Genomic DNA, 23,121 nt, shown 5'->3' with positions numbered 1-23,121 from the left:
GGTTCTCTTACTTTTTGTTAATGATTCTTTTTATTTTTTTACTTCTTTATGGAATAAAGCCATCTAAAATCCACAAACAGAAACTAATTATACTCTAGAACCATAGATTGGTGTAGATGAGGTACCTTTACTGCATAATGCTCACATAAATAGTGCATGGATAGAAGCTGTTGAAGTAAGGAAGACAGATTTCATCATCTCAAATGGATGAGAAGAGAAAAAGGGGGTGGGGCTTCATTGCTCATCGTGCTACCATTGTGAGGAGCAATGAAGCCCCACCCATGTGTGTAAGTCACCAAAGATTTATGTAATGTAAAAGTGTGAGGAGGAAATTGAGGATAAAGGCAAAGAGGTTTATTTTGATTTAGTGGAAGTGCAAGACACCAAGCTAGGATAAAGAAGGCACTCCCAGCCCTAAAACTATGAGACTACATGGAAAAATTGGTGGGGATATGGTGATTAGTGAAGGGTACTGCCAGGGCGTGACTACTAAAATACAAGGTACTCAATTCTCAATTCCCTTTTATTTGTTGGCTTTAGGAGGATGTGATGTAGTGTTAGGGATTAATTGGCTTGAGACTTTGGGTATCATCATTTGTAATTTCTCCAAGCTGACCATTGGGTTTATGTGGAAGGGAAAGGAGGTGGAGTTATTGGGGTTGAAACTGGGTCCATCCTCTTTTGAGGAAGACAATAAAATAATGACTAATAGTATGAACAGTAGCAAGTGAGTTTAATTACAATTTTGTGGAATGGAAGATTAAGGCCAACTGTCCTGTGTAGCAAAAACACCCCTAGATAGCAAAATAAACCAACTACCACAACAATTTAAGATGGTGTTTAAGGAGCCAGTTGGGCTACCCCCTATGAGAAACTAGGATTACAAGATCATACTTAAAAAAGGAACCCCTCCTATATCTACGAGACCCTACCAATATCCTTTTTACCAAAAGGCAAAATTGAACGAATTATGACAGAATTACTGAAATCTTGAATGATTAGGCTGAGTTCTAGCTCATTCTCCTCACTTGTCCTATTGGTCCATAAGGCAGATGTATGTTGGCACCTATGTGTGGACTATGGGGCCCTAAATCAAAAGACAATTAAAGACAAATTTTCAATCCCAGTTGTTGATGAGTTTTTAGACGAGCTACATGGTTCAGTTATCTTTCCAAAGTTGGATTTACGATCCAAATACCACCATATCAGAGTGGTTCCCGAGAATATACCCAAAACGGCCTTTTGCACCCACGAAGGCCATTACAAGTTTTTGGTGATGCCCTTTAGGCTCACCAATGCACCTTCAACATTCCATGGGTTAATGAACGAGGTTTTCAATCCATTTTTTAGGAAAATTGTTCCCCTCCTCCCCCCCTCCCCTTTTTTTTATAACAACTTGGTGTATAGTTGCAGTTTGGAAGATCATCTAAGCCATCTTAAACAAGTTTTGGAAACCTTAATAAAGAACCAGTTGTATGCAAAAATGTCAAAATGCAAATTTGGGATCCATGAGGTGGAGTATTTAGGGCATGGAGTGTCGAGGGAAGGGGTAAAGGCTAATCCTAGTAAGGTGGTGTCGATGATAGATTGGCCAGTTCCAATTACCTTGAAGGCATTGAGGGGTTTTCTTGGCCTAACAAGCTACTACAGGAAACTTATTAGAAACTATGGGTTGATAGTTGCCCCTCTAACAGCCCTTTTGAAGAAAAATGCATTTGCTTAGAACCAACAAGCTAGTGGGACATTCCAGCCATTGAAGAAGGCAGTCTCCCAACCACCTGTTTCGAAGCTTCCTGACTTCACATAGACATTCACAATAGAATGTGATGCTAGTGGGTGCGGTGTAGGGGCAATTCTTATATAGGCTGGGCAGCCCATTTCTTATTTCAGTAAGGCCTTAAAAGGGAAGGCTTTGGCCTTGGCTACCTATGAAAGAGAGCTGTTAGCCCTAGTGGCAGTTGTGCAAAGGTGGAGGCCTTACTTATTGGGCCAATCTTTTATTGTAAAAATAGATTAGCAAGCCCTAAAGTTCTTGTTAGAACAAAAAGTGGGAACTACGACACAACAAAAGTGGGTGACTAAGCTCATGGGGTACTACTTCAAGATTGACTTTAAAAAGGAAAGAGAAAATAAGGTAGCGCATGCCCTTTCTAGAAAGTATGAAGAGGGAAGGGAAAATAAGGTGGCACATGATCTCTCTAGACAGTATGAGGGGGAAGAAGGGGTGCTAGCCATTATTTCATTTCCAACACCAGATTGGACCGAGGAGCTTAAGCTGAGCTATTCCACCTTTCCCGAGCTACTAGAATTACTCACCAAATTCCAGGCTAAGAAAGAGGTACCTAAGGGGCATACACTACATCAGGGGCTGATCTTAAAGAAATGGAGATTTGTGATTAACCTAAGCTCTCATTTCAAGGAAAATGTGCTGCAATTTATATACAACAGTCCACAGGCAGGCCACTCAGGTTTTTTAAAGACCTATCATAGGGCTAAAAAGGAATTTTTATTTTAAAGCATGGCATGAAAGGGGATATCAAGGAACTGGTCAGAAATTGTGAAGTATGTCAGGTTAATAAGCACGAGAACCTCTGCCCAACAAGTCTCTTACAACCCCTTCCCACTCCAAATCAAGCTTGGGAAGAGATCTCCATGGATTTTGTGGATGGTCTTCCCTTATTTCAAAGAGCTAATGTCATTTTAGTATTCATTGATAGGTTCACTAAATATAGTCATGAAATGACCTTATCACATTCATACACAGCAACTGGAGTGGCACAAGTTTTCTTAAAGGAAGTGTTCATGCTACACGAGTTCCCGAAGGCCATCATCTCTGATAGAGATCCAACATTCCTTAGTTCCTTCTAGAAGGTACTTTTCTCACTAGAGGGAACCTCCTTAAACTATAGCTCAGCATACCATCTGCAGAGTGATTGTCAAACTATGGTACTGAACAAGGCAGTGGAGGGGTATCTAAGGTGCTATGCGGGGATTAAACCTCGATGGTGAGCCCAGTGGCTTCATCTTGCCAAATGATGGTATAATACCTCATACCACACATCTGCCAAGATGTTACCTTTCGAGGCTCTCTACGGCTACCAGTCACCTAAGCTAGCTACTTACATTTCAAGAACAACCTTTAATGACACAGCAGACAAGATGCTTAGAACTTGAGAACATATCAAGTAGATTGTCAAGGAAAATTTGAACTTTGCACAACAACAAATGAAGAAATACTAAGTTCAACAAAGAACTAAAAGGGAATTTAACACAAGGGACTAGGTGTACCTTAAGTTACAACCTTATTGTCAGAAGACAATGGCGATGAGACCACTTGAAGCTTTCTCCCAGGTTCTACGGGCCCTTCAAAGTGGTCTAACGAGTTGGGGTGGTGGCCTACTGCCTGGATCTACCACTGGAGTCACGGGTTCATCCCGTATTTCACGTGTCATGCCTCAGATGGAAGCTAGGAACTTAGGTACAAGCACTCCCTTCTTTGCCTCAAGTCAACAAAGCCAACGAGGTGCTACCAAAACCCAAGGCCATGCTGGATCGCTGTCTCAAACACCATGGAAGTAGAGCTCAGACCAAAATACTTGTGAAGTGGATTGTGGCTTCTGTCGAGGAGAACACTTGGGAGTCGTTGAAGAAGCTTCAAGAATCTTACCCACACCTTGTGGGCAAAGTTTTTTTAAGTGGGTGGGCTTGTTATAAAGCCCATGTGAGTTGGGCCACATCAAGGAGAGCTCAGTTGGGCCAAGAAGGAATCGTGAAGATGGGCTTTGAAGTGGTGCACGGGAAGAGGCTTAAGATCAGTGAATAAACGCAGCGCTTAAGTTCAAGAAGATAGCTTTTGCCTTATTAGAGTGTTTTACTATTTTACCCTTTTGGTTTCAGTTATAGCTTTCCATGTGTAATAACATAATTGGTAGAGTTTGTTACCTGTTCGGGGAATATATGGGGGAAACGAGAGAATACTTGGGGCATGAAAGTTGTTATGTGAATTTGTCTATTCATTTTGGGAGGTTGGGTGTGCCTCAAACGATACCCATTTATCAATAGAATTTTCCAGAGTTCAATTTGTGTTCTTACAATTGCTTGCAAAAGAAAATTGGAAGTTCATTTCACAAAATCTGTAGGAGAGTAAGAGGAAGTGCAAGGGTCTATTGAGAGGAAAAAAATCTGAATGTGAGAAAGAAACAAAAAGAAAACTGTCGAGACATGATAAAGGTGGAATCAGGGAGAGAAAACAGGGTAGAAAGAGTCGGGGTTGAGGGGAGGAAGTAGAAACTGAAGAGAGGGGTATACTTACCCAAAACGACACCATCTTCTGCTCGTGTCCTCCACTGGCATAGGGCTCTTCATGATGGCCTGGCCTAGGCCTTACCCAAGTGCTACATTTATAATTTTTACTCACATAATAATAAGTGATAAGACTTGTCAGTTATTGACATGTTGAAAATTATAAAATTTAAAACTCAAAGTTTGAATTGAAAAAAAAACTAATAAAAATAATTTTTTACTCAAAACGTATAATATTGTGTATAAAATTATAAATACACTTAACACTACTCAAAATATAGATTGATAATATAAAGAGTAATGTTGGATACAGTCTCTAAACGTATAAATTTTATATATTAGTATTTTTTTTAAAAGTAAAATTTATTATTAAAAAATAATTTTTTATATAATTTTTTTTTTTTCAAAGATAGGACTGCATAAGAAAGGAAATGCTGGGCGCTACGGCCGTTCAGGGGCCTTCGATCGATAAAATTAAATTTTAAGAGAAGAAATGAAATAAATATAGGATCCCGGTTATATGTATTAGCATTTTTTTTTTTTAAATAAGCATTTGATTGAATTAAAAACAATGTTGAAATCTGTTCTGATTTTGAAATCCGGAAATCGGGTTTTCAGTGTACTGTACTTTCCCCCTTTCATCAATGTTCAGGCTGGGGAAAGTGGGAAACCCACCCGCATTAAATGGCCCCAGAAACTTCATAATTTAATTTCTATACAGTGTATACACCCCTGATCTTATAATTCTTATACTTGTTATATGAAAAATATTAGATTTAATAATATGAACTTTAATATTAAGTTTCTTAATATGGATGCCACGGTCAAACAGACATGATTATATAATTAGCTTTCTTTTTTTTGTTCAAATGATTGATTATATATATATACAAATTAAAATAGTTGAGATTTATCCTCAAGATTTCACTGAAGAAGAAAAATATATATATATTTTAGATTTCAAGAATAACATAATGAATTTGAATAATGCTACATATATTTATTTTTGCTTATTTTTTATATATTTCACTGATCTGATTGGCACAATAAAATACAAAAAAGAGTACAAAAAGTGATTACACATAGAATTTTTGTATAAACTTATATTCCAAAATATATAGATTTTATATATATGTAGTTTGTAAAAACAAGTAGACAAATCAAAATGGAAGATGAGTTTTTGAAAGATCATTTGATTGTTTATAATAAGAAATCATTGTTAAAAGTTTCACTATATATATATAGAAGATAACGGAAGATCAATTTCATCCCAATTAAAACTATCGTAGGTCAAGCATAATTTGAAGAAAATCATGAGTTTCTTTTTGGAATTTTAATACAAAAACTAGGTTTTGTATTAAAAAAAAAAAAAAAAGTTCTTTTAAAAACATGCAAATTAAAAGGGTACCATATAATATATATATATATATATATATAGGTGGCTAGATTAATGCAGGTCTCCAACACATAAGATCCTAGCTATTTCTGCCCTTGTTAATGACTATGTCATATGCGTATTACTGATGGAACTAGGGAGTAATTAATTAGGATAATAAGCTTTAAATTAAGTAACTGTATTTAATTAAAAAATGAGTGTACAACCCTAAATATATATGGAATTAAGAAGCACTAAATGAATTAAATATCACTTATGTGTATATATATATGACCGATTAGCAGATATTATTGTGAGTTATTATGACAAGAAAATTAAAAGAGTGATTAGGTACCGTGGTCCCGTAAATTATTGGAGAGGGCAGATGCTCAACTTGTGAACATGCATTTAGATCAGATGGTTACTGAAAGAGGTAAGGAAAAAAAAAAAATGATTGATATTTGTGTCGGCAAAAGGGGATAAGCAGCTACATGGGGGACCTGAGAATCTTTGAACCTCTTTGTGTATGTATATATATAGTATAGATACTAGAAATATAAGGAATCTGTCCATGGAAGATGATGATTCTCTTTAGGAACTTTACTCGTTATTGGTGGTCCCTGGCAGCTTATTCGAACGAGATAGATAGATCTTTATTCTTTCAAAATTTTTTGGGAATGATTTATTTATTTGTTGGATGTTGAGATAATTTTAAATGATTTATAAAAAATAAAAAAGTAATAATAAATAATTTATAAATAATAGTAAATTATTTGTGAAAAGTAACCAAACACAGTGTTAACAACTAATATATATATACACATATATGTGTGTGTAAAGATCTCACATGCATCGAGTAATAAGAATAATGTTACCTGGCTATCTGAACTTATCGCTCAAATGATTTTTTTGACATGATACCACTATATGATGTTACATGATTTATTAAAAAATTAAAAACACAAACACAAAATGAACAGAAAAAACCTAGAGTTTCGAACACCATTTTTGTTTAAATATATGTTTTTGAAGCAATTTATATATAGAATCTGTAATATATATATCAATTTTGATATTTTTATTATAAAAAATGATAGTATAACTATTAAATATATCTATTAAATATGTTCACTCGTATATTTTTATTTTTTTAATAATTAAGAAAGTGACTATTAGTAAATTTATATATATATTTCTATTCTTTATTAATAATTAAGGATGTTTAAAAAATAATTAATAAAAAAAAATTCATTTATACTAATGTGCACATTTAATAGTTACCCTTAGACTGTCCCTCTATTGTCGGTAGTAGTATTTATTTGATGTCTATCCGTTTCTTTATTGCATTTGCATAAGATGAATTGAATCAGTACGTACATTATTAGGTCATTGATATATGGTTGCACGTACGTTTCACCATGTTTTATTAACTTAATTGATATAAAATTCAAGTACATGAATAAGTTAATACTATCTACATAATTTTAATTAAACAAAGGAACTCTCATTCGAGAAATAAAATTCAAATTTCATTGTCTTGGAAAGATCGACTCACGCGCGCCGTAAGTTGCTAGGATCGATTATCATCAACGTACATAAAACTACAAAATCTTCATCTTTATTGATGATTTGTCTGTGTGTATGTAAAACCTCGAATCAAATGCATGCAGTAACCTAAACAAGGCTTGAAAACGAAGATGCGCTCATGCATGAGAGGGATCGAGAACTTAACGTACCATGCTGGATGGTCATGTTCAAATGCTAGCCAAACAAATTAAATGAAGGATAATACTAGTCCCACTGGGAGCTACTGCTAGGACTAGTTTAATTTTTTTTTTCTTTTTACTTCGTAATTAAAGAAATATTCTTTACTGATATTGTGAATTTTTTTATAAAATAAATATTTAAAAATGTTAAAAAAATACATATAAAGAAAGTCAAAAAAAATAAAAATAAAAATAAGTAACGGTAACTCCTAGCTAGTGCCACCTTTAAATGTATTGTTTGCCGTACGTCGACCCAACTAATTTAAGATAAACAACAGAGTACCACTCGAATGCAAGCTATTTCTTTTTTTTAACCAAAGAATCACATGCTTTTGAATATGAATAAAGAGGTTTGCTACGGATCAGTCACTATTTACAGCTGATCCGTATCATACCTTACGTGTAATTTTTTTTTTGTTTATTTTTTTAAAATATAAGACCGACGTGCATCCCCTCCCCCTATCTGATTCCCTTTCTCAACTCACCCAACTCCGCCGTGCGCTACCTGCAGTCACCTGCCACCACCATCGGCTCCCCCTCACGCCGGCCAACTTCAAACCTCCACGGAAGCCCCACCGCGTAGCACCCTCTCTCAACCCGAAATGGGTTCTCCTACACGATTTGTTGCTACTATCGCCGTCGTCGTCAGCCTCCAGCCCCACCGTCGAGCACCACCAAGCGCTTGACCTCACCCCTAGCCACTGTCAAGCTTCTATAGCATGGTAGCCCTCTCCCTCTCATTCTCGAAATGGGTTTCGCCCACACGAGTTTTGCCCCTTACCCCGCTGTATGCCGCCACCCACGACTTCCAGCCTCCCTCCTCTGAATTGAAATGGAACTCAAATTTGGCGTGTGAACAAGCTAGGTCTCCTCCTCTGAAAAGAGAAGAGAAGGAAATAAATGTCCTATCACAACCTCTATCATTCACTTTGCAAAGGAATTGAGAATCGCTATCCGGAAAAATTATTTTAGAATAAGAAAATAATATAGTGTTCATCAATTTTCAGAATCCCAATTTGAAAAGACCTCATAATTTTATTATATTTCAACAGCATAGCATCCATGGTACAAGAGCGTCTGTGGTCTGTACAAAAAAGTTAACCAGATGATTTTTCATTCGTATGAGGAGATTCGGGAGGTGCAGTTTCTGGGAGAGGATGAGCAAGACGAAGGGGAGAGTGGGCTGAGAGTGCTAGTGGGGGGATGTTGACGACGGAATGGGGAAATGGGGGAGTGAGCAGAAAACGGAATGCTGGGGAGAGAGGACTGTTTCTCAAAAATCAAATGTGCGTTCGATTGGGGATCGGAAAGCTTGGGAACGGAAAGCTGTGGATAATTTCATCATTACACCAGCGCCACGTATAGTGTGCATTCGGCTGATCCCAAATAGGAGCTACTCCTAATATTCTCTCATGAATAAATATAGTTTGCTCACTCAAGTATACTGCTTATAAAAGAAAAATTATATTATTTTTATTTAATAATTAAAGAAGTTATTTTTTATATATTAGTATATTTTTTTATTTTTTAAAATTATTTAAATATATTAAAAATATGAAAAGAAAAATGAAAAAAAAAGTTCAATAGTGAACTAGCGGTAAAGTTTGAGCAATACTACACATGCGGCAGAATAGCACTGCTCTTTGAATATTGCATTTATAAATTTCGGATGACATTAAATTTAATAAAAAATTCTGCCATTTAAATAAAAAGAAGTCTTTTTTGTGTTCTTTTCTTGAAAAATTCTAGACACAGTTATGAATTGTGTAAGTACCATATAATCCTTTTGAAAAAAATAAAATTTAGTATTAAAATATATATTTTTTTTATAAATCTCACATTTATTTATTTAAAAAATAATAATCTCCTCTTGTTAAATTTATAACTGCATATATTATTTCCCTATTTCCCGGTTATCCTTCCTCTCCTTTTTATCGCCTTTTGAAACTCACCTGTAAGGCTGTAGGAGCGGTGACTTGCAAGGCGCTACTAGTCAGGTTGGAGTTAGCCAACTTTTATATTCTCTTTGTTTTTATGTTTTTGTTTAGGGTTTGTACAGGTACGTACCTCTTGTATTGCCACCTCCACATAAATCTTGCTGTTGATGTCTGTTATTATTTTGCATGATTATACCCCACTGTAGTTATTATAATTTTTGTTGTTGTTATATGCGTTTTTTAAAGAAGAGATTCGTCATCACTGCAAGAAAGCAATGGGCACGGGGAGTCGGGACCTCATCCTCTCCTTTGGCCAAAATGACAAATGAGGGAATAGAAGAAACTGTCACCTACCCACTGGTAATCAGTGATGTTTTATTTTATTTCTTCATTAACATCTAATGGAGGACTAAAAAATTCGTGATACCTTGGGAAATCAAAGATGAGAGAAGTCAAGAAATGTAGATCCGAGAGTGAGGTCTGGATGCATTCCATGAATTTCAACCAGTAAAACAAAAGGGGATCTCTAATTAAAGAGGACCAAATAAGCATGCATGACTGTGTTGTCATAAAACTCTTAATAAATATTGAAAATTGGCAAGAGATGTTGCAGAAGTAGCAAAAGAAGATAGGAACGCATGAAGATTGGTACCTAATTCATTCACTTTTCATTTTCCTGATGCAGATGCATTCGTTTGCCAAAATACAAATTCTACTCGACTACCTGCAGACAAAATCTCAGAGGCCGCCAATCCCTTTTCATCCTCTCCTGAAAAACATTCTAAAAAGGGCAGCTCTGACCCTTTTCAAGGCATTTTCCACTCGCCCCAGTACATCACACACTCTATTACTAGCAAGAATTAAACTTGGAAACAGAAAAACAAAGATTACGTGGGAACCTTGTCTCAGAATGATGATAATTTGATGGTGGTAATGGCACAATATGATGATGATGATGATGGATCGTGTGGTACGTTGTAGTAGTGGTGAGCAAGCTACTCCAGGAAACCCGTTTTTGTCAAGATGGCATTCCTCACTTTGCTAAGATCTCTTCCTTTGAGTGTCCTTCCAACACCTTCACACACAGAGAAGGATGAAATCTGGCTCCTTGCAAGCTTCCTAGCAATCCATTCATGTGGAGGGACCATATCACCATCATCATTATCATCAGCCTCATAATCACCAACACCATGATACTCAACATTATCATTAGATACACCATTGCCAGTACCATCCCCATCATCCCCCCATGAAGCATCCCTAGAACCCATTTTAGCACCTTTCCCATAAATCTTGGACCAATCTGGAATGTCCATGGGAGCAGAAGATTGTTGAACCACTTTGGCTTCATGGGTTGTTGGAGTGTTAACCCTTGGGATCATCCTTGGGACAGAAGGGAGGCGCCATGCAGAAGAACCGGAGGAGTAGTCTTTGGATTTCCCCATCATCTTGCAACCAGAATCTTCCCTCTCCTTAATAAAACCCCACACATCTTCTTCTACAAAATCCTCATCTCTAGTTGTGGTCCCACCAAAACCAATGGTCTTACCCATGGTACCATTCCAGTCTGTCATTGCTAGTCGCTCTAAGACCCCTGAAAAGCTCAAATAAGATGAGCACGAGAGAGAGAGAGAGAGAGAGAGAGAGAGAGAGAGTTGCGTGGCAATATTAAGTAACAATTTCTGGTTGATAATGAGATAAATCTGATATTTTTTTCCTTGGGAATAGGAAGGAAGAAAGGGGGAAGAGAATAATATCAGGAATCTACCTTGCCTTTGTTTCAATACCCTCCAAAAGAATCAAGGCTTTTCACAGATTTCTCAAATTGTTACTGTGCGTAACCCAAAAAACCAACCAAGACAATCCAAGAGAAGCTGTGGAAACCCTTTTCCCCGGCTTGAATACCTCCAAAGAAGATCACAGATATCAAGGGCCTCAGATTCAGAATGGTACCCTGCAGTAACAGAGAGCAAAAAGACAACAAAGGCAGATGTACTGCGGCCTATCATAAAATCTCAAATGGAAAAGAAAAGCAAAAGAAAATGACTTCTGTTGATAATAATCTCAGTTCCCCTATATTTCTAACTTCTTACCTGGAAATGCCACTGTGAGGTGGCTTTATTACAAAAATCCAAAAGCCCACAGAATAGAGGAGCCAGAGCAAGCAAATTAAAGAATAAGGGCCGAGGAACAAGAAAAAAAAAAAAAAAAAGAGCAGGAGAAAGAAGGAAAAGGAGGAGAAGAAGGAAAAGGAGGTGTTGTGGCATTGAGCAAACCCAGGAGCCGAGTCTAATCAGAACTTTTCTTTTACCACATATAGAAATAGTCGGTTGGATAGAAGAGACTTCGTATGATATCTATAAATTCTCTGTTCTTTTACTATTCTCTTTCTTTTAAAATATTTCCGATGTGAATAGTGAATACGTATATATATATATCAAGCTTAAGAAAAAAGCCTGGCTTTTGATTGGGAAAGGTGGAGAAGAACGATTGGTCTGACCAAACGTCTCATGGCGTGTGTGGAAGTGTGAAACAACTTTTTTTTAAGGATGCCTAGGAGGGGGTTCTTAAGGAGTAAAGGCACTGGTTGGGTAATGGTTGATATTGCCTTGAGAAATGTGGCGGGCTGCTTTGGCGAGAGGAGGATTTAACCGTGACTGAAACTTTTACTGCATCTCTTGCTTCATACTTCAATGCTTCCTGGGTTTTGGGGATTATTGCACACAGGGGGATAGAGAGAAAGAGAGAGAGAGAGAGTTGTGAATCGGGTGCAGCAATATAGGTCAGGAGGAGTGGGAGGGTGAGGAGTCTTCTCAGAACTCAAATCGTGTGTGTCTGTTGGACAATGACCCGAGAGGGCTGTGTGGGTCAACGCTTCTTTTGGGTTCATGCAGAGAGCTCTTATGACATACCACATACGAGTATTTATCCACTTCATTTGTATTATTATTATTTTTTAATTTGAATTGAGGAAGGGAAAAATGTTCCTTTTCCAAACATATCAAAACTATTCGGATCTCAATATTGTAACGTTTTCCAAGCTCTTAGTCAGGAGTTAAACCGTGCTGACGGATTGTATTTATATCCCGTTGAAATATATATATATATATTATACTATATATAAGTCAATTCAAACACAATTCGTTAAATTTATTATGTCAAAATCTCAAATTCTAATAAGATCTATTGACATAACGGGTCGATTTAACCTAATTCAACCAATTTATGTAAATAGGTTGAACAGATCCGAAATTAACTCGTTTGACTTGATTAAGTTTAACATAATTTTATATAAATATTAAAATCGCAATATCTATAAAAAAAATTATAAAACTAACTACAAATCTAAAATTACAATATAAATAATAAGAATATCAAAATTAAAATCTCAACAATTTTATTTTTAGGTAAAGGGTATAATTCAACTTTACAAATTAACCCATTATCAACTCGTTAAGCAATTGTGTTTCAACAGGTCGATCCGTTTTGACCCAAATCTATAAAGACTAAACTCAAACATGTTATTATTGTATCGTGTTCATGTTAACGAGTTATGTTACACATTATCATCTCTTGTCTTGGTCTTCAAAATCCAATAGTTAAAACATGCATATCCTTTTTATTTTTATTTTTTTGCTCAAAACCCTTCATACTGAATTTAATTACAGGTGTCAAATCGTGTTAACGGGTCGTGTTCGTATCGTGTCAAAGCATGTATATTATACTATATAACTCAACTTTAAACCAACCCGTTAAACATATCGTGTCAAAATCTCAAACCCTAACATGACCCGTTAACATAATGAGTCGTGTCGTGTCAACTCGTTTTGACCTATTAGTGAATATTATGAAATAGGTTAACACGATACAACACGACCCGTTTTAAATTGTTTATGTAAATGAGTTGAATAAGCTCGAAATTAACCAGTTTAACTTGATTAAATTTACCATAATTTTATGTAAATTTTAAAATTACGATATTTATAAAAATTATAAAACTAACTATAAATGCAAAATTACAATCCAAATAATAAAAATATCAAAATTGAAATTCTAACAATTTTACTTTGAGGTATAAGGATATAATTTTAATTTTAATTTTTTTAATGTGTCATAACGGGTTGACTCATTATCAATCCGTTAAGCAATCGTGTCTTAACGAGTCAATCCGTTTTAACCCGAACCTATTAAGATTAAACCTTAACCTGCTATTATCATGTCGTATTTATATTAGATTAACGGATTATGTAATATATTGACATGTTACAGCATCAAGATCAAGCATCGACACAGATGGCACTTAATATTGGCAAGCAAATTAATGGGATATAGATGGTCTAAAGTCTATACTCATAATCATTATTCCATACAATTATTAGTACGAATATATGACTATATTTATGTATAGTAAAACAGATTTAACCAATTCAACCCAAAAAATGTTAAGAGTTGAGTTTTAACACACCATTATTTTATCTTTATTCTCCTGTCATGTCAGTTTTTCAATAAAAAAGACACTATCCAATTGTTTTTTTTTTTAAATTATTCTTAATTATGATGGCGAATTAATATCATAATTACAGTTCAAATACATTAATTTATAGTTACAATAAATATAATAAAGAATTAACTTTCATAAATCAATAATAAAAAACATGAACTAAGCTAATCATCCACATAATCCAAATGATACGCCATGATAAAATATAAATTAACCTAAAGAATTTTAATAATATTACACCTGACGATCGTACTATATTATATATTAATCTATCTCAATACTAATGAATTAAGCACCTAACTTACTTTGCTTTACCGTAATATAATGTATACTTGCACGACATCTTTCTCGGATAAGTTTCTGAATCAGAAAATTAAGTAGTAGTAAAATGGTATGTACCCATTTCTTGATTTGTTATACATCATATGCTACACTTTTTAGCAACATTTTTATTGTATTTAGATGGTTTGTCACTACCAAAGAAACATATGTTCCCATGAAGATGGCATAAAAAAAAAATTAGGTCATGTCTCTTGTGGTTTAAGAAACTGAGGTTTTACAGCGTGCCATGCATTTTTTTTTTTTTGGTGGCAGTCGGAAAAAGATGGAGCAAGTTGGCTCGGAGATTGGTAGTACTAGTATCGAAGAATTGTTACATTAATTCTGAATATGTTTGTACTGACTACTGATCATAGGGTCTGTGGTTGGAAAAGTGTCAGTTTAATTCCATTTACATGAATTTTACTGATCATAGGGTCTGTGGTTGGTAAGTAGCCATCTCAGACCTGTTTGATCTCTCTCTAGCTAGCTAGCTATCTCATTCAGCCTTTCTACTTCTAGAACTATTAAAGATCGAGATCATTTTCCAAAGGACAATGCTATGCGACTAACAAATATGTTCATATAAATGTGTATATTATTATACATGAATTTTTTTTTATTTTTCTTTAATTATTTTTTAAATATCCTTAATTATTAAGAAATAAATAAATAAAAATAGGTCATTTTCTTAACTATTAAAAAAAATATAAGTGGACACATACAATGAACATATTTAATAATCATACAATTTTTTTTTTTTTTAGAAAATAAGTACGTGTATATATAACTAATAAAATCAACCAAACAGTATAGGATTTGTTTAGGGAAAGATGTGAAGAAATCCAGCTTGGTTTGGAATAACCATTTTGTAATGGAATTAATATTTATGTAGGCTTCAGTAAGCAGAATGCTTTTTGTTTATTTATTATTTTATCTTGTAGAATGCTTTCAAATATTTTGTTGAAATAGATTTAGGAATTGTTTGCGGTTACGTTAAGAATTTTAAAAACTACTGCTTAAATAGTTTTAAAAACCCTTTTAATGAAAAAATTAAGTTATTTGAGGATGTTTGTACTCTTTCGAATAATTCGGAATATAGTTCAAATTTTAAAAAGATTGTTAATGAACGAAAATATTCATACAACTTTAAAATAATTACAACTTTTAAACTTTTAAAAATATGATCATAATTTTTAAAAAATCAAATGAACTTAATTTCTATTTTAAAAAACATATTTTTTTAAATTTATTTCCAAATTAATGTAATATTTTTTTAAGTGCTTTAAATATATATAATTACGAAATAGTAAATAATTTTTTAATAATATAACTTATTATTTAAAATATAAATTATAAACCATAAAATTATAAGTTATATTTTCCCCCACAATCTTAAATATTCACTTGTTGTAAAAATTAGTTGCGGTTGGATGCATGTTACTAGGGGTGGTTCAAGAAAGTCGGACTTTGCAGGGAGCATATTGAATAGATAAACAAATGACGTGGATTCCACGTAAACGTTTAATGATTTATCTCTCCCTTTGCACTGTATTATCATATTTGGTTAAAAATTTGAGAGAATTTCTAGCATGCCATGATTCACTAAGTCACTTACAACATTTCAATTTGAAGTGTATAATTATGTGTATGGAGATATAATCAACTTAAAACAGTCTTTTGATCATTGAATGAAGAACACATTTCTATTTTCTTCCATCCAAAAAGGATCTTCTTGATGAACAACTTGATAAAGAGTAGCACACAAAGAGCCCTTTTATCCTACTTTTATCATTTTAGCCTTTTTTTTTATTTAAATGTTAAAGGTTGAACCCCTCAAGCCCATGCAATATAGCATTTTTTCTTTTCTCCCATTTGTCAAAGTCACAAGTCTCTCATTTGCATAGGTGTTGGTCGCTTCAATGCCAACCAAGGATGAAGGAACTTTGGTGGCCATTACGTCAAGATAGACTGAGGATGGATCTCTTTGCATTATGAATCTCTCTTTGGTTGCACAAAGATGTGACCTTTTCCCCAAATTTCTAAACACCAGATACCAACTTACAATCCTCTTTATTCTCAAAACTTACCGTTTTGACATTGACCATTAATGATCAATAAATTACTGCTTAGAACAAAGATACTTACATTAAGATAACCTATAATTATTATATGCAACACAAAAATAGATTAAACATTTTAAGCTCTACAACGTGTAACCTTGCATTATTTTGGCTATTCTGAATTATGTGCAACTTGATAAACTTTTTAAGGAGGAAAATTAACACATTATACATACCATGAAACCTGTACAAAAAGCTTGAAAGAGCACGGAATTGCATCTCTCTCCATGTATAATCAATTTCTTGTTTCACTTGCGTGCTCTATGGTAAAGCTTTATGTTGTCATGAGCAGGCCGGTTCCAAGACTAGTCTTGCTCCATCACTATCTTGCATAATGAGTTAAATCAGTCCCGACTTTCATACCAAGCAGAGAGTGCTCTGAAAAACCATTGGTAAGTGGAAATCCCATGAAGAAATAAAAAAGAATAAATGTTTAACACCCAGGCCCACAGGAAAGCCTACCAGCCTATAAAACGGCGTTGTGTTGGTGAGTGAAATTTTCCTCTCTTTTCCCTCCTCTTCTTCCCCGACGGTTATCACCTCCCCATGTTTCTATCCACAACGTCGCTTCTCTCCCCATTTTACTATGCCCACTTTATTCACACTCAATTTCTCTCAACTCTCATAGATTTTCTTCTCTCTCTGTGTCTCTCTCTGTGGTGCCATTTGTCACCACCACAAGCCACCATCTTCTCTTCCCTTCACGCTGTGACCATTGCCCTCTGATGTTGTTCCAAGCCGCAACACCTCCACCAAGAGCCACCATCACTTTTGCCAACCCACGGATGAGTAAGCTACCCTTGATCACTCACGGCAAGCCATAAGCTGCATTTGGAGTAATTTTGGAGCATGGGTGAGATAAGTTAAGCATAGTGGGTTAAGCATAAAAGGTTTCTATAAGTATGTGGCTATATGCGAATTTTATCAAATAATTTTGTTGTGTTCTGATTGCTTAGTGTTTTAGGAGCAGGTTGATTATATTAAGGTAGTTGGTTTGAAATAATAAATTTTTATGTCATTGAGAATTTGGAGTTTGTAAATATATTGTTGGAATGTGAGTTAAGTAACATGAAGTAACTCTCCGACCAATCCAAGAGCAGGACGTTATAATTGGTATTAGAGACATGTTTAAGGTTCTGCAGACTATAATATTGAGTTTGATGAAATTTAAGGTTTGAGATTCCGTAGACTTGATGGATTGAGGTTTTTTTTTTAGATTTTGAGGTTTGAGGTTTTGTAGACTATAATATATGTGGTTTTGGGTATTTGTGAGATTTAGGAAATAATTTTCAGATTTGACGTGTAGACATTTGCGGATTGCAAGAGATGACTTTGTTGATCTTTGAGGTTTTAGAATCTACAGGTGTTAAGGAATGTGTCCTACAAAATCTGAGGTTTTAGATTCGCCTAGTTTTAAGAAATGATTGTTATGACATTAGATTCTGTGGACTCTAAGAAATGATTCTTTTTAGATTAAAGTTATAGATTATACAAAGTTCTAAAAATGATTTTTGGGAAAAATATAGTTACAAGTATAATTATGCACTAATCTGCACACCAATTTGATGTGATTAGTCAAAAAATAAATTTTATTTAAAATAATGTTAATTTAAATTTTAAATATGAATGAATCAGTATTAATACGCAGATTAGTACATGACTTTACTTGTATGTAGTAAAATTCTTATTTTTGTAGGTGCTCAGGACATAGTTCCAGCAAACCATTGGAAATGATTGAATTGTTTTGATAGGTGTTAGGTATTGTAAAGCTATGTGGAGTATCGAATTAGGTAGATTAGCCTTTATTCAAGTTAGTTTTGATTATGACTAGACCTTATAAGTGGTCGTTGAGATTGATGTTGGTTGCCACAAGTTTAAATGCCAGTTAGAATTGAGGTGCTGAGTTTCTAAATATACGCTCTCGGGTTGAATTTATAGATGCGTTTATTTATTTGGTTGTTTAATTTTAATTTTAAACAAAAATTTCATGTGTAGTTATTTTTGTGCAATCTACTAATGTAAATAACTATTTTGACTAATTATATCAATGGAGTGCATAAAAAGTATACAAAAGTAATTGCACGTAACAAAACTCTAAAATGAGATGTACTAGCTTTCTTCTAGTTGGGTTCAACGTGCATTAAGCTGTAATTGGGAATTTTTCCTACATAAAGATGTTCGCTTGTATATGTATCGACACATATAGGAGTTGAGGAAATAAATGTAAACTATCTTCATTGTGAATGTCTTAATCACCGCTTAAACTATTCAGAACTCTTTACACTTATACTTTGTTACACTTCTCAAGTAGATCCTTCCCTGAATTTCTTGCAATATGGTCCGTAATGCATGACTTAAATTATTATTAAGTTATGATCAATTCCCTTTGTTGGTAATGGGTAAACCTCATGACCTATGTTATGTCTACATGGGTGGAAAGTTATTAATTAACTCTCCACTACTACCACATCTTCAGGGAGTTAATTAACTTCCCATATGAAAACTCTTTAAATAAAGAGTTTACATACATTTATTTGGTGCGTGAAAAAGTCTAAGAAAAACTCTCATCTCTCTCTATATTTTCTTAAAGAAACTATTTAGATTTCTTGATCTTGAAACATGAAATTTTCTAGGAAACTCTAGTGACCTTCTAAGTGACGTAGAAGTACAAACAACAAAGTGACGTGGACTGTAAGACGAGTAAAGATCCGACCTTGTGGAAATTCTGCTGCTTGAGATAATTCGATTTAACCTTATTTAACATTGGTATCAGGTTATATTAAATAAGGTTAAATCTACGTCTCTTAGGAGATTATTAGAGTCTCCGAGAAAATTCCACAATTTAAAATCAAGAGATCTAGATGGTTTCTTTAAGAAAATATAGAGAGAGATGAGAGTTTTTCTTAAACTTTTCCACACACCAAATAAATGTACTCCTATCCTTTGTCTTCTCATCAGGTCGTACGCTTCATTTTCTGTATGAGGGATAATTGATTAAGAGAAAATGAGGAGATTGGTAATAGACATAGCACTCATAGTGGACAAGTAGGAGATGTTGGTAATAGGTAAACCCCATGCCCTATATTATGTCGACATTGAAAGTTAATTAACTTCCCATATGAAAACTCTTTAAATAAAGGGTTTACGTACATTTATTTGGTGTGTGGAAAAATCTAAATAAAACTCTCATCTCTCTCTATATTTTTCTAGAGAAATCATCTAAATCTCTTGATCTTGAAGTATGAAATTTTTTAGAAGACTTTACTAGCATCCTAAGTGACATAGAAGTGCAAACAATAAAGTGATGTAGGCTGTAAGACGAGCAAAGATCCAATCTTATAGAAATTCCACTCGTTGAGATAATTCGATTTAACCTTATTTAACACCCTTCAAAAAATTGTAAGTCGTCTTTCTTGAAGTTTCGTTTGGAATGGGCACAAAGGAACACCAACATTTTCAAAAGCTTCTTAGAGTTGGACTTTGAAAAAAAAAAAAAAAAACCTAGTGTTTCGTTGTTGGTCAATTCATTTTATTTACTTATCCTTGCGAAGTCTTTTTTTTTTTTTTTCTTTTTTTGGTCCAACTTAATGAAATATTTTTGGTTACTCAGTTAGTATTTCGACAAGAGTATTTTGAGGTTTTTGATTTGGTATGCGCATTCCAAGGACAATAGGAAATGATTTTGATAAGATTTAAGGTTTAGATTTAACGAACCTTAAGCCATAATTATTTTCAGATTTAAGATTATAGACTTTGCATATGTTTAGGCAATTGACTATTGTTCAGATTTGAGGTTATAGTTTCAACAGGTTCTAAGAAATCGTTCATTCAGATTTCCGGTTATTAATTGTAGTTGAGAATGAAAGAGAGTATTTAAGAGTATAAGTAAGTGTGCATGGATTGGGGGACAAGAAGTCGGGTTGCTACCAAGGTGTGGTAAGGGCCATTTTGATGCGTACTGACATGGATTGGACTAATAGTTTTAGATATTTTGGCAAAATTTTCAGTGTGCAGCGTGGTCATTGGCAATATGATAGTTTGAGAGCAAACTTTGTGAAGGGCTGAAAATTTGTCAACGGGAGATCATTTAGAATTTAAAACCTCGTGGATATGGAGTTTCAATTTTTGAGGATTATGAGGAACGATAAATTTTTAGGGACTATGAGTTAGATATCTTGATGAATCGAGTATGAGATTATGGACCTTGGAGTTTGGAGAGTTTATTTTTGTTACTATTCATATGAGGTTAATATTTATGTTGAGAGTGTTCTATTTACTATTTGTATTATTATTAGGTTTTTAATCGAGCCCATTGTGGAAGTTTGCACCTTGAATTGGATTGGGCACTTGAGTGTATGATTATCGAGACAATGTGTTCAAGCATGTATTTCTAAGGGGAAATATGTGAAGCACGGGGCAAAAATATTGGAGGGTTAAAATTTTGGAATATTAGGATGGGGATAGGCATGGAAGGGTTGTAACAGTCAAGTATTTTAGGTTTTGCTTTAGGAGCAGCAAATTTCAAGGATGAAATTCTTTCAGGGGGAGGGATGTAACACTTAGGCCCATAAAGAAGCCCACTAGCTTGTAAAACCGCATCGTGTTGGTGAATGAAATTCTCATCTCTTTTCTCTTTTCTTCTTCTTCTTCGACGGTTACCACTTCCTCATGTTTCTCTCCTTAATGTCGTTTGCTCTGCCATTGCCTTTACTACCGTAGAAGGTCTAGCCATTCGCAGCCGCACGGCGGCCTCCCTCCTCCCTCGGTGAGTGTTACTCAATCTCTCCTTGTCAAGGATAAAGCTACCCCTGCACTAACAGTGAGCCACAATACCTCACAGCAGCTGAACTTGAGTCTGACCCCTGCGTAACAAACTCTGCAATGCATGAATATTGTACTCATTAGCTGTCATTGTACAACCGATCATTTGTATTTATAATATTCTAGATTCTTTGTAGTATAGCCTCTATAAAAAGGCAATCCTGTAGTTGCTCTAATATATAGAAAAATACAAACTAATATTTCAGTATTTCAACATGGTATCAAGAAACTAAAAAGGACTTATCATCTATGGCTGAATCCGATTCTGAACCAGCTCTCATTCCTCCCTCCCTCCCACAACCCAATTTCTCTCACACTCTTGCTGTGAAACTCACTCTCAATAATTACCTTCTTTGAAAAACTAAGTTGGTCCCTTACCTCCACACTTCTCTTTTTTGTGTTCTAAAGTGTTCGACTTAGTCATATTTTTATTACTATTTACAAATTATTTCACTACTATTCACAAAAAAATATGCAACATAACGTATTATAGTCAACTAATCACATAACGAGTGCTTAGTAGAGGAAGATTATTAAATATTTGAATATTATTTCTTAATCCAAACTATGATAACATATCAAGCAAGATGAGAAAGGTTTACAAAATATACGATTATTTTATAAGAGTAATGCTAAATATACAATAATTTGTTTTGGTAGTTACGTATAAGTAGTACTTGTCAGTCCAGGCTTAATAATCTTGACTTTTGGCAAATGATGAACATACCATTATTTTCGTAACTTTTTAAACAACTATACGATTTAAATGAAAAATATTTTTATAAAATTCTTTGATAGACAAGTTCCTCGATCTTTTCTGAGAAACAGAGATGTACTATTGATTTTTGGGGACTTGTTTTTTATTTTATAGGTATTTTTGAGGATCAGATACGTTTCGTTTGTCTTCTTATGGTTATTATATTCAATAAAAAAAATAGTAAATTATTTATTTTCTATTCTCAGATGAAGAATATTCCATATAAAACCAAATCAGTGAGCAAAGGAGGGCCGACTTACAGAAACACCGAAACAGGATCATAAAGAAAGACTCATGGTGTAACACCACTTTGCTAAATATTTCCTTTTCCATGGGAATACAATCCAAAGGAGCCGAGGCTAAAGAAATATGCATGCTAAATGGCCCACTCTGGATACAAACACTAGCGCCAGTTTAGCCTTTTTTGTGTTAAAGATCCTAATTGAATTGGTTACTTCCCCCCATCTTTATTTCATAGTTGTACAGAATTGAGGCCTCAAATGCCTTAAGGTTATAGGATTGCATTTGCTGATTGCTCAACTCATCAAGTCACGTGAGTTTCTAACAGTGTTTTGTAAATTTTGTTGTGCATCATGCATTTCCTTATTTTAAATGATCGGAAAATGGGAAAACGCTTGGGATACTACCAGTTTTACAACTTCTTAGAAACTGAGATGACAATCCATGACGCCATGTAGAACTTATCAATTTACCAACTGAACTGCAGCGACAGTCCTTGCGGCACTGATGTCAGATCTCGCCCCGCGTTAACCATGTCGCTCCCAGTGCAAGCCGTTGGGTAGACAAACCATTCCCATGGTAGCCATGGGGGAGGAGACATTGCTGTTGGCATTGAGGTGTGAGTGTGGAGGTAGGGACGGACAAAGGCGTTGATTAGGGCCTTTGTGGCTGAAGTGGTAAGTTCCATATGGACTGCCACCTCAGTTCATAAGGGATGTACTAAAATTTGGTAGTAGTGCGAACAACATTTGAAGCAAAAGTCAAAGGAATCAAGTTAGTGTGAATTTCAGATTTCAAAATACATTGGTTAGTGGCATCCTCAGTTCATTGAAACTCATTTTGGGCACCATGTATCACAGCAGCCATTTGAGTTTTTGAAAGCCGTAGGCTAAGTGAAATTACACAAACAAGAACAGACATGTATAGTTTAATATCAAGTGACCTTGGAAATCACTAAAAGCGGCGATTACAATTTTAACA

The 23,121-nt window shown here is 34.6% G+C and overlaps 1 protein-coding gene across 2 annotated transcripts; it reads right to left on the bottom strand.

Moving 5' to 3' along the window:
• Positions 1-10,025: 10,025 nt before the first annotated feature.
• Positions 10,026-12,162, bottom strand: LOC122275394. Of its 2 annotated transcripts, XM_043084425.1 has the most exons (3): positions 11,474-12,162; positions 11,149-11,334; positions 10,026-10,974 (listed from the first exon to the last, which is right to left on the bottom strand). In XM_043084425.1, the coding sequence occupies exon 3, from the start codon at positions 10,952-10,954 to the stop codon at positions 10,376-10,378; it is 579 nt and encodes a 192-aa protein (XP_042940359.1). In that variant the 5' UTR covers positions 10,955-10,974; positions 11,149-11,334; positions 11,474-12,162; the 3' UTR covers positions 10,026-10,375. The 2 variants fall into 2 exon arrangements, with proteins under 2 accessions (XP_042940359.1, XP_042940361.1); XM_043084427.1 differs by having other exon boundaries at positions 11,149-12,162.
• Between the last annotated feature and the right edge of the window lie 10,959 nt (positions 12,163-23,121).

Source organism: Carya illinoinensis, chromosome 9 (assembly GCF_018687715.1).
Source record: "Carya illinoinensis cultivar Pawnee chromosome 9, C.illinoinensisPawnee_v1, whole genome shotgun sequence".
NCBI lineage: Eukaryota > Viridiplantae > Streptophyta > Magnoliopsida > Fagales > Juglandaceae > Carya > Carya illinoinensis.
This window is presented reverse-complemented; position numbering and strand designations above follow the sequence as displayed.

Coding starts and splice junctions, on each gene's coding strand:
- LOC122275394 (XM_043084427.1), bottom strand. CDS start 10,954: ATGACAGACTGGAATGGTACCATGGGTAAGACCATTGGTTTTGGTGGG.